This window comes from Lathamus discolor, chromosome 4 (assembly GCF_037157495.1).
Source record: "Lathamus discolor isolate bLatDis1 chromosome 4, bLatDis1.hap1, whole genome shotgun sequence".
Lineage (NCBI taxonomy): Eukaryota > Metazoa > Chordata > Aves > Psittaciformes > Psittacidae > Lathamus > Lathamus discolor.
In genome coordinates, this window is record NC_088887.1 from 67,810,015 (window position 1) to 67,822,793 (window position 12,779).

A 12,779-nucleotide genomic window follows, 5' to 3' on the forward strand; every position below is an offset into this window, starting at 1 on the left:
TGCAGAACTCTGAAGTACATGACATGAATAATTCAACTGACTTCAGTGGAATGACACAGTAGTTTACACCCATTTGTAATCGCTTTAGCAAATGAGAGTTTCATTATAAAACTCAGAAGATGCCCAGCAAACAATGCTGTAATTTATTTTTGACTTCTGAATAGATACTAAAGCTAGATGACTGAGCTACCATGGAAAACTCCAGCCAAAAAAAGAAACACTGTCAGTAAGCTCCAGAAACACCAGCAGCCTTATCACTCTCATAGTCGAATGTTAGACATGTAACATAAGGACTGATATTTTTCATGTACAATACTACCTGTTTTGTGGATACAGAACCATCAGTGTTACAGTGTTACAAACCACCAACTCTATCCCTTGCCATAGATGGGAGCCAGACTGAGAGAGTGAAATGCCTGCAAAAATGGATAAACCTAAAATAATTCAGTTGAATCATATTTAAAAGTGACCATTTTTCTCTATACACTATAAAATAAGTCCAAGTTAATTAGATGAGTCACTATAGGCATCTGAAGGTATCTGGTACATTTCTTCTCTTTGGAGTATTAAAGAAGACCTAAGGGGGAAAATGGAGAAAGCAAGCCAAACAGCTACAAAGAAACAACCCCAAAGGGGGTAAACCAAAAGAGTCTGTTCAATGCACAGAACTATTTAGAGTTTGTTCATAACATGAATAGGCCAGATACTATCACTATACTTTTACATTGTACAAATATGCTTCAAATGGCCTATAGCCTCTAAGACAGTCACAAATACCTGCTAACACCTAGATAACTCCCCAGATGATGTACACCAATTCTAATACCTGTGGCTTGCCAGGAAGCATGTCAGTGCAGTCTGGGTCCTATTCATCTCTTACAGTATAATCAATCTCCTATCAGCAAGATTTCACAAGAGATTATTAATCCAGAATAATTCTGAGACTGCTGTAAATAGTTCCAAACACATGAAGGAGCGTTGCTTTCCTGGAGATAGCTGAACCCCTGACTGCTGATGGGAAGTAAAGAATTAATTCTTTATTTTTCATTACTTGCACATACAGCTTTTGCTTTCCCCATTAAACTCTCTTTATTTTAACCCATGAGTTTTCTACCTTTTGCCCTTCCAATTCTCTTCCCCACCCCACTGGGGAAGAATGAATGAGCAGATGTGTGGGGCTAAGCTGACCACTGGGGTTAACACATAATACTTCTTTATAGAATATAGAAAACTGGCAAAGACAGTAATTTTAAAGATCACAGTTTAAAACTTCGTGGATGACCTCAATTTTTCACAGGAAATTAGTCATTACCATGCTCATGAATTTGGTTTTAAGATGCCCTCAGAACTGATGACTTTAAAATACTTCATTTACCCACCTTTCTTGCATTCTAAAAGAAAGACAAACAAAAATGATTACTCTCAGTCAGAAATACCACTTCCAGCTCTAGCTCCAAAGCAACAAACTACACAATGGCAAGATTGCCATTTGGTATAAATTGATATCATTGATGTATTTTAATGGAATATTGCTTTTAACACCTGTCAGATGATGTCTTGTTCTCCTTGCAAGGATTAAAGCTGTCATGGCATATATCAAATGCAGTGCTCTATGAGAAGACTGATGATATTGTATAGCAGACAATAAACCTAAAAGGGCCAGTGTGATGACGTATTACTTTGCAATCTACTCAGTACTCCATTCCCACTAATGCCCTAACTTGCTCATAAGACTGAAATATTTTGCTGCACTTTTTTAATTCACAAATTATATATTACAAAATATTATAACACTCTGCTTTCAAGAGGAAAAAAGGGAGAGAGGGAAGATAGAGAGGGGAAAAAAAACCAAACAAAAACAACACCAGAAAGAAAAAGAAAAAAGGAAAAAAGGAGGTAGTCTGATACTGTACCTCCACAATTGCACTTGAAACTGTCTTAGCAGTTGGTGCAAACAGCTACATATAAACCAAGCTGTATGTTTCCATAGGCATACGTAAAAGTAAAGGTTAATGTCATCTAAGCCATTTTTAAAGAGAACTGGAAATGGTGAAACACAACACTCTTGTGACTCTTCTTGCAACACCACCATATGAGATGCTTCTAGACACAGATTTTATGTTCTTCCCAGTATGAAATTTTCTCTGCTGTTCCTTGAGCAGCAACAGAAGGCATAATGGGAGCTCCATGATGGAAAACAGCAAGACTTAGTTGAAAAAGTGAAACCCAGAAAAGACATTCTAGAAACCTGCGAGACAGAAATGAAATTCCAAGAAATCCTCAAAACATGCAGAAATAAAGAGAAGGAATAGCACACTAGCAGACAACTTTTTGGGCTTTTTTTTTTTTTTTTCCTCTTAAAAGTCGTGCAGTTCTCATCAGCTTAGTGAAAGGATAAATTTGCTTCTCAGTTCATATAATTCACAGGGTTTATCCTGAGGTCCAACAGCCCTGAAGGTTTGCTACAAACTGGCAGATGCCTTATTTCAGGATCTGTGCAACTGGACCTTGCAGTCTCCATCGCTAAAGAGTGACACAGACAGAAGAAATACGTGTGATGCAAACCTAAGTCTCTAAGGCAATAGCTCATAAATTCTTTGCTGACCAAGGAAACTAAAACACAGGCAAAGAAAAGTGCTTAGTACAGTTCAGCACAGTTGGTGAAAACATATTAAAGAAGAAAGAGAAAAGAAAATGTTAATCTCTGATCTAATTTACAAAACACTAATGTAGAGATGTGGTTTGTAGAGGAGGATGGTACCAAAATAAAATTATTCAGAATGAGCGAAACAAGAGCATATTACTGCCTCATTTTACCTGAACATGCCTGAACAGCTGTATTCTTGTACTTCATTGAGCAAGAAATATAAACGCACCTCATTACTCTAGATGGGTCCTTGATCACTATCATTATTTTTAAAAATTTATATCCCAAATGGTTTTTACATGTCTTCCTTGAGCACCGAGGTGAAAGATTTGAAAGTCAGCCAGGATCTATTTTATTAATTAATGCAAAGAGATTAGGTTCTAGATATTAAGCTTGTACAACCAGGCTCTGTCTGTTCCCCAATATGTTTCTGAGCCCTATTGTTCTACACTGGTAATAGAGCACACACTGACACTTAACTTTTGTGCCACTGCACTGAATATGAAAAACATAATAAATTACTAAGTTCCTACTAAGGTGCTTTTTACTTATCTTAAGTGGAATTATCCTCATTTTAAATAAAATATCAAAATGCTAAATGCTGGGAACAGGAATGTGCAGACAGTTCCTAATTCTATGATTATTTTACTGTTTTGTTTCTTCCAGGAAAAGGATATTTGAGGCTACTTTACTTATGTGTACAATTTCAGCTGCGAATTGAAAACTTTGAACTCTTCAGAAAATTGTTTCTGCCACTGCCTTAACTTAAAAGCAAAGCTACAACTTCATGATCTAGCCCACTGAGAATGCTTCTGAAGACATAACCTAAAATGCATATGTAAACCTTTCCAGGAGCATAAAATGCATATTACTCAAGGCTTTCTATTTTAAAGATAAGGTAAAAACTGATTTCTGTCTCTCTACTCAAAGAGCCTTAGAAATTGAGCCAACACTGCAGGCAAATTCAGCAGAAACACTGCAGCTGGAGTTAGCAAATCCACTGAAATCACATATATCATTTCATAATTACATTGGTGCTGCCTGTTTCTACAGCATTTAATAGCATCTGACCTTATTAATTCCCATTTTTATTATACATTCATTGACAGTAATTGTCACAGCTTCCACTTAAGAAGCAGAATTTCCATAGGATTTCTCTTCCAATCAATGAACTTCAGTGACTGACGGGTTCACCTAGCAGCTGTCAGCTTTTACTTTGATAATGCAGAAGCAGAACCAGTAAATCGAAAAAAGACAGCAAAAGAAATAATGATTAACCTTTGTAGCCCAGGAAGAAGCGCTCTTTGCAAAATATGACCTTTCTTTAGCTACTGTCATTTTTAGCCACCATGAGTTCAAACATGACTTATAAATATGTGTTAGAGACCAGTCATATTAATCCTTAATTAGATAATAAATTTATTCAAATTCATCCAATTAAGAAAGCAATGGTACTGTCTGTATTACTGATGGAATATCCAGGTTTTCTGATATTCTATCTCTTCATCACAAAGGCCCCTAATTCAAACATTCTTTTTATTAGCCAGCAAAAAAAAAGAAAAAAAGGTTTGTCATTAACTTTTTTAATTTAATTTTTCATTCTGACCACATTATTTATATGATTAAAAAAAACTGCTGGGAGGGTGGAAGAGGGTAGATAATCACTGTCTTTTGGGAATTCAAACTGGGATACAGCACACAAATTCTCTTTGAACCACTAGAAATACCAGTTTGACACCAAAGAAAAAAAATTGAAAGGTGAGAAAGTCCATCAACTTCAGGTCTATAAGCATATATGGAAATCTGACAAAGATGAGTTAGCCTGAACAGCCAATAAACAAACACAGTTTATAAGAACACTGCCAAAACTAATTATCCACTTTCCAAAACCATTCTGTCCAGTCACTGAGGCAATACAGAGATGTAGTAGGAGTGGCAGTTTTTTTAGAAGACTTTTTGAAAAGGTAGCTCATAACTTCTGAATTGAGTAATTCTTTACTCTTTCTTACCTGTAGTCTATTGAGTAAAAATAATTACCACATTAAGAATTGATGGTACTTTTGAACTGCAATCTGTAACTATAATTCCTGCTTTAAAAATTCATACTTTCAGACAGTAACAGAATAAATAGCCACATGCTTGAGCTATTTGAAATGAAAATAATTATCCAAATACACTGAATGTGAGTACGAAGGTTAACTGGTCACGGTGAATAAAGTGAAGAATTGGCATGTTCTGCTGTTCAAATTAAGATAAGCTTTGGCCTGGGAGACAGGAATGGCTACTGTAAAAAGCTTTCACTGATGGTTTCTTTCACTGCTACTGGGCCAAGAGCTCTGCGTTCCTCTTTGTGCACAAATCTAGCAGTGTCAAGAGATACATGCGGAGTGATTATTGCTAACTTTTGAGTAGGTTCAACATATTCACAGGGTTTATTATAAAATGGACTTAATTTTCAGTGACAGGATCCTACCCCCAACACTAACTCTTTTCATGTATAACAATACAATTATTAGGACCTGGTGAAAACAGGTAAAAAGATGGGCTCAGCTACAAAGAACCTATAAAGATAACTTATTGTGGAGGAAAAGTGATAAACAGCAACAAAACTGGAACACTTAAAAAAAAAAACCAGTTTAAACATTGCTGTTGGGTTTCGTCACTAGTCTTGTTTTACTATTACTACTGCAAATAAATATTTATTGTGAGACACCAGATGTCCTCTAGACTTTTAGGTTAAAATCTGTCTTTTGGACATACTTAACGAAGTGGAGGAAAAAGACTGAAATTATATTTGAATCTTCAAACATTAAGTGGTATTTTAAAAAAAAGTTTCTCCAAAAAAGACGACATTCCAGACTCATGGGTACTGTTAGAGTGAACATGCATACTACCATTCTCTGGCACTGAAGCCAACTGAATAAAATGACCTTTGTACATATGGTTACTCTCTTTTATCTTACAAAACAGAGAAGCTACTGCCACTCTACTCACCAGGCCTGTGCAAACCCTTAACCTGTATCTGGGAATCACAGTGAGAAAAGCTAGATGGAAAGGACCAAATCCCTGCCAGGAACTGTAAAGATTTAACAGTAGAAGATTGTGGGTTTGTGCTCATGTAACAGTCCCTTCAAGTGTTCAATTCAGTAAGATAGAAATGGTTAGATAGATACTGTCCCTACCACTTCTGAATATGAAAGCAGACTGCTTTCCAAATCTCCCACTATCTTTATCTTCTCAACCAGCCTGCATTTCTGGATTCATGCTGCAGGATTAATATTGTGGTAGGACAGAAATGGCTCACTTTTGAAACATGAGGGATTATAAACTACTATACTCCTGCACTTTTTGAATATTTACACTATTGCCAGGGATTCTGACCAGGCAACTAATTTAATACACACGGCTTTTTCTAAGAAGGCAACTGAAAGTTTAGATGTGTGTAAGCAGCTGATATTCCCATGCTTTTTTTCAGAAGCAAAATAATACATAGACCAGACCATGACTGTTCGATGTATCAGTCAAGGAGTAGAACATGCAGAGAGGAGGAATATGTGTTGAGTGCATGAGGCTGCTAATTGAACGCCTCTTGGACAAGGTGGTACTCTTTTTTTGCTGAAGCATTTGAGAATGTAAGTGAGCCAGAACTCCAAAACTGAATTGGGGACAGAGGAAAACATTTTGCCCTCAGCCAGCAGCAGTGACATATATCTTTAATCTTTTCATATTAATTCAAAATTTCATTCATTTCGAACAACAACAACAAAAACAGAGTTGTGGTATTAGCATTAATAACTCATCACCATGCAGAAACAAATCCTAGCATATGAAATACAAATACTGATGTCATGACACACACACTGATAAATTTGAAAAATTAAGACTATTTTTCCTTGTTTTTTAATGACCTGGAAACAAAACACAGTATTTTGTATTTTATAAATCATATAAATAGTATAAATTATAAGAACATAACTACTTTATGAAGTTAAATTTTTTACAGTGAATACATTTTGCTGATGGTCTTCACAAATACATTTTCAAAAATTAATGATTCTTTTAATTAGAAAATGACAAGCCTATATCCTCTGCTGGCAGACATGATTTTTCTCTGAAGAACGTCTGAAAGACTCATTGGCAAAACAATGCCACAAGCACTACCACAACATGACAGAAAGCTTTGTACTGTAGGTAAGAAAAAGATTTTATGAAACTTAAAGAATTTACCTTGACAAGAAATCTGTGAAAGTGAGACGGACTGGATACCCATGTCGTATGATTTTGACCATGTCTAGAACACCAATATACTGCAGTTGAGCAGACACATAAAAATTGTCAAAAGTATCCGGCAACCTGGAGTTATTAGGCTTTATACAATGAACAGAATGTGGCGTGCAGTTCTGCAGCTTCCCAATAATATCTGTGAGTGATTTCTGTTGGGAAAAAAATCAGTTATCTATCATTACTGTGCAGCAAAGGCAACTGCTCAACACATATGCACATCCTAACTTTTAACATAATTTTCTCAAAAGGCTTGACCTGGCCATGCAAGTGACTTTCTCAGGCATACAATTTTCCTTTTTTCCATTGCAGTCTGGAGAGATTAATTTTGCCTTTAAAATGCTTTGAGTTTGGATTTTTTTTTTTTTTTTGTAAATTTCTGTCCAGAAGATTTTCACTAACCCTGAGCTGGACTGCCACAGTGGTTGGGCCCCCTCGTTCCAGTCTCTGAAGAAATGAGGATGTTCCTTTCTTTTTCAACAGCTGTGGAGGAGAAAAGCACACACACAATACCTTTATATCAAGATGGTCAGTAAACCTCCATTTTCATTGATATAAAATTTACTAACAAAATCAAACATTTATACATTTATACATTTATACATTTATATATTGTATATGTCATAGACAATTACTTGAGTTTCAGAAAGAATTGGGAAAGTGGATAAATATCCTCACGTATCTGCAGAGCCATGACTGGCAAGAAAGGTTTGATTTCAAAAGCAGCTGTATACCATTGGAAAGATAAAGCACCTTTTCAAAGTAACTGGGCAAAGCAACCTGAGCTGGAACTCTATTGCAGAAACAGGGCTTGTGCAGTTAGTATCCTACACAGTCTTCCTACAGTATAATTATGTTACTCAGAAAGGTTCCTTATGTCTTTTGCAGATGCTTAAGTGAATAAATAAGCAGTGATCACTTAAAAAAATCTTGAAAGCAAATCAATAATATTAATGTTAAAAATCCCCTTCTATTTTCTTCTTGAATACATGAATGCAGTTAATCTTTTTGTGTGTGTGTGTGTTTGGGTTTTTTTTAACTTATTTTCACCTGTCATTGGCATAAATTATCTACAACTTCATATCTCATTAGAACAAATGTTATCCTGTAGATCAGAGTTGGGAGTGGGGAACAAATTTATTTTTTAGTGTTCTAATTCCTATCTTTGAGACTAAAATGGCAATAATCCTCCTAAAAGCAGTCCCAGAAATTAGAGGGTTTTCTTGAACTTTTTATAGGAAGGCTGGCAATATGACTGCATTCCAGGATTTGGCAAAGTGCTTAGATTCAGACCTGTGTATCAATGACAGCCTTTTCATCTCTGACTTTGCCATTGCCTCTCTCAAGTCCACTTACACCATAATACTCCCTATCAAGTCAGCATGTTCTAGCCTACTCCTGTCTTTTTCCAGTTCTATCAAAAAAGTGTAAGCTTCCTCATTTTGGCCCAGTCAACCAAGCTCTATTAAAAATATTGCAGTGTAAACAGTTCTCTACTCAGTATATCAAAATTTGGAGCTCTTTTTTATTTCAAATCTCACTTACTAGGATGCAATAAGATTTTAAAGGCAAATTCACCCCCAACTTCAAAACAGAAAGTAAGAGTTCTGCTTGCTTCAGGTCTTCTCATAAATAGAACCACTATCATGTCAATGGCACTCCTCAGTCAAATTTTACAGAATTATTGAGGAATATAGCTAAAAAGGAGCTTTCTGCTCTTGACAGATAATGCATTCACTCCTTCCTCCAACAGATTCAGTCACTAGTTCAAAAACATTTCCTGAGTTAGTGGAAGAGCTAGAACAATGCTTTGGATGCTCATGTCCTGTGTTGCATACTTCTTCCTATGGGAAAGAAGTGTTTAGTTCAGAATGAGGGAGAGGAAAGACAAGAAAACAAGCCAAAGAAAAAAAATTAATTCAAACTCTCCAAACTTGGACATCTTCAGCTATGGGCTGAATACATCACTGAAGCACTACTTCTGTATTACCCTCTAATGTACAGCTTTACACTGGCAAATCTTGTACTTCTAATCTACAGAAAAATAAAGCAAATCACATATGTAAGTTTGTAATCTCTGTTAAGAAGCTAAAACCTCCTCCCAAAAAAATCTCTTTTTACCAGCAGAATATTTTAAATATTTAACCAGAAGACATACCAAAATGTTTCTAATAGATGGGTTCTTAAACTAACAGATGATGAAGCAAAGCATTCATAATCAGAAACAACGTAAAGTCAGTGGAAAAAAAAGCTTTCTGTTAGTTATGCGTATTCATGTGATCAGACTTCTGCTGCATGAGCTATGAAACCCACTGATTCTTCCAAAGGAAGTGAGGGGAAGGCAACAGGGCCAAAGTATGCACTAGGAAAAGATTACAGAAAAACAAGGGAGCAAGAGATTATATGAGCAAGAGAATAGTAAGAGTATCAACGAAGATATATTCTATCTTATTTGAAAAGGGGACAGAGTCACAGAGACTTGAGCTGGCATCCCGAAATTCCTATGACTCTTTATGTGCTGCAAAATTCTCACCAACTATTAGATCTGTTCATATCTATCGTAGGATGGATGAACTGTTCTCTTGAATCCTACTAGAAATAGAATGGTGAGTTGAAAGAGACAACCCATTGTTACCTGTGACAGCATGCTCAAAAATCAAGGAAAGAGTCATTTATAGGAAGGTAAACAAGTAGATACATGGTCATACACAGAGAAATATCTAAATACACAACACAGAAGTAGGTAAGACTGCAGATGACAAGCTGAAAGGGGGGGGGGGAGGATCACAACAAACTCCTATCTGATCTCTGAAAGTGCCCCCTTCCCTGGATATGGTGGAGTCTACATGACTACGTATACACAGCAACATGAATACCTTCCATTTTGTGTTTCTCATTACCTACGGTATAAAAAGGGCAGGAAGGAAGACCCTGGAAACTACAGGCCTGTCAGCCTGACCTCAGTGCCAGGGAAGGTCATGGAGCAGATGATCCTAAGTGAGATCATAAAGCATGTGCAGGAAAACGGAGGGATCAGGCCCAGTCAGCATGGGTTGACGAAGGGCAGGTCCTGCTTGACCAACCGTACCTTCTTCTACAGTAAGGTGACCCACCTGGTTGATGAGGGAAAAGCTGTGGACATTGTCTATTTGGACTTAAGTAAAGCATTTGATACTGTCTCCCATGGCAATCTCCTGGAGAAATCGGCTGTTCATGGCCTGGGTAGGTGTATTCTTTGCTGGGCTGGAAACTGGCTGGATGGCAGAGCCCAAAGTGGTGGTAAATGGTATCACACCTTGTTAGCAACTGGTCACTAATCGTGTCCATCAGGGTTCAGTGTTAGGGCCAGTGTTGTTTCATGTCTTCACTAATGACCTGGATGAGGGGATTGAGTGCAACCTCAGTAAATTTATGGACAACAAGAAGATGGCTGGGAGTGCTGATCTAATGAAGTACAGGAGGGCTCTGCAGAGGGATCTGGACAGGCTGGATTGATGGGCTGTCACCATTAGTATAAGGTTCAATAAGGAAAACTGCCAAGTCCTGTATTTGGGGCACAACAACCCCATGCAATGCTACAGGCTTGGGAAGAGCAGCTGGAAAGCTGCTCGGTGGAAAAGGACCTAGGAATGCTGATTGACAGCCCCTAAGCATAAGCCAGCTTGTGCCAAGGCAGCCAAGAAGGCCAACAGTATCCTGGCCTGTATCAGCAATAGCATAGCCAGCAGGGCCAGGGAAGTGATAATCCCTCTGTACTTGGCATTTGTGAGGCTGCACCTCAAATACTGTGTTCAGTTCCGGGTTCCTCACTACGAGAGAGACATTGAGGTGTTGGAGCGGGTCCAGGGAAGGGCAGCAAAGCTGGTGAAGGGTCTGGAGCACAAATCCTACGAGGAGTGGCTGAGGGAATTTGGGGGTGTTTAGTCTGGAGAAGAGAAGGCTCAGGGGGGACCTTACTGCTCTCTACAACTACCTGAAAGGAGGTTGTAGTGAGGTGTGGATCAGTCTCTTCTGCCAAGTTACAATAAGTAAGCACTAAGACAAGAGGTAATGGCCTCAAGCTGTGCCAGGGGAGGTTTAGATGGGATATTAGGAAAAAATTCTTCACAGAGAAGGTGGTTAGGTTCTGGGACAGTGGTGGAATCACCGTCCCTGGAAGTGTTCAAAAAATACGTAGATGAGGCCTCAGCGCTATGGTTTAGTGATAGTCTTGTCAGTCCTGGGGTAATGGTTGGACTTGATGATCTTAAAGGTCTTTTCCAACCTAGTTGATTCTATGATTCTATGTATGTTACAACTCAGATTTCAGATATAAAAGGAATGCTGGTCTCTGGTTGAAAATTCTTGTCCTTATGTCTCTCTTTCTCCTCCTTCCCCTTTGTTTCTTTGTTGTTTTTTTTTTTTCCATTTTCTTTATTGCCTATACCCTCAGGATAAACTCCAATAAAAATGCAGTGGTTATGATTTTCCAACATACAGCCATTTGAATTCTAAGCTGGTAAGAAAATGCCTCTTACATTGCATTTCCAATTATAATAACAACAAAACAACAAAACCAACATTATTCCAGCCTCTCACAGTGGATTTTTCAGGCTATACCATAATAGGGAAGAAATTACTTGGGACAGCACAGTTATAGATGTGGGCTTGATCCACGAAAGAATTTAAGCACTTACCTACTCCCAGCTCCTGCATCAGATGCCTATTCCAAAATAAAAATGTCTCCTTTTTTGCCAGAGGAATAGCTTGGATACTTAGAGTTCTGCTTCCATCCTGCACGGCAGCACAGCTCCTTGCCAGATCAGGCCAGTTTAATATCTACAGACTAAGTGATGCTCTGTCTCACCTGCACAGCTCTCCTCAAAGCCTACCTTTGAGAAGCCAAGCCATCCTTGTCTCTGTGGAGAGATTAAGGGTGAATTTCTTCCCACCTTCCATCTATTACCTAAACGTTTAGAGCATTCTCACTGAATCTGGAATTTCCAACTTAATTTATCATTCTTGTAAAGGAATTTGAATATGTCTTCTCTCAAGAGAGTAATTCCAGCTTAAAAGCTATTCTGGAGTGATTAAAAACCTCACAGTTTGAGAGATCCCAGCTGTGTGGTGCTTCCCAGTGGCTTGATTAGGCTTCTTCAATGTGGTTTTCATATTTCCTTCCATGTGTGGAGCTAGGATCTATTTCACAGCCTAAGGAAGCTTCCTCTAGGAAGCTCTTACGATAGTGGAAAGGCACCTTAAGGCACCTTGTGACACCTCAGCTGTTTGCTAAATATAGCCTTAAACCAACATTATTCACTTCAACTTAAGTTTTTCCACTGAGATTACTGACAAGAACAGTAGACAGGAATTACGCTACTACCAGCAGGGGGGCTATAAATCCCATTGCTATTCTATGGATGCACTTGCATAAAGCCTTCTACAATGACACATGAGCGCAGGCTCCTTAATCCCATGACAGAATCAATTTTATGCAGCTGTAAGCCAAAAATAGAGTTTGAAGATTCAAGAAGCCTGGTGAGGCAGCTGATGTACTATGAGAAGTGCTTGCTTCTTTTCTAGAAGAAGAAGGAATTCCAAAGCTCTGTCAAGAATGGACTCAGCAAATTCTGCTACTGCTCCTCAAGAGAGATGGTCCATATGACATGAACAATTAATTTTCTTATAGGCTCCCCCTTTTTTTATTTTTAAGCTTTTTTTTTGGGTGACTTAGCAGAAAGAGAGACAAGTTCAGAAATGGGGAGAGTTTGATTTGATTTTAAATTGACTGGAAAAAGTACACGAAAGTCTCTATTTAAAATAACAATGTTTGCAAAAATGTACGAGGTTGATCATACAAAATGACACAAAA

The 12,779-nt window shown here is 37.9% G+C and overlaps 1 protein-coding gene across 1 annotated transcript in view; it reads right to left on the reverse strand.

Moving 5' to 3' along the window:
- MYO16 (myosin XVI) overlaps positions 1 to 12,779 on the reverse strand; it is a 369,554-nt gene that overhangs the window by 68,020 nt on the left and 288,755 nt on the right. The window contains exons 26-27 of the mRNA XM_065677940.1: positions 7,331 to 7,411; positions 6,875 to 7,080 (exon numbers count right to left, since the gene is read on the reverse strand). Coding sequence (XP_065534012.1) covers positions 6,875 to 7,080; positions 7,331 to 7,411 — 287 coding nt within the window. The remainder of the gene's footprint in view (positions 1 to 6,874; positions 7,081 to 7,330; positions 7,412 to 12,779) is intronic.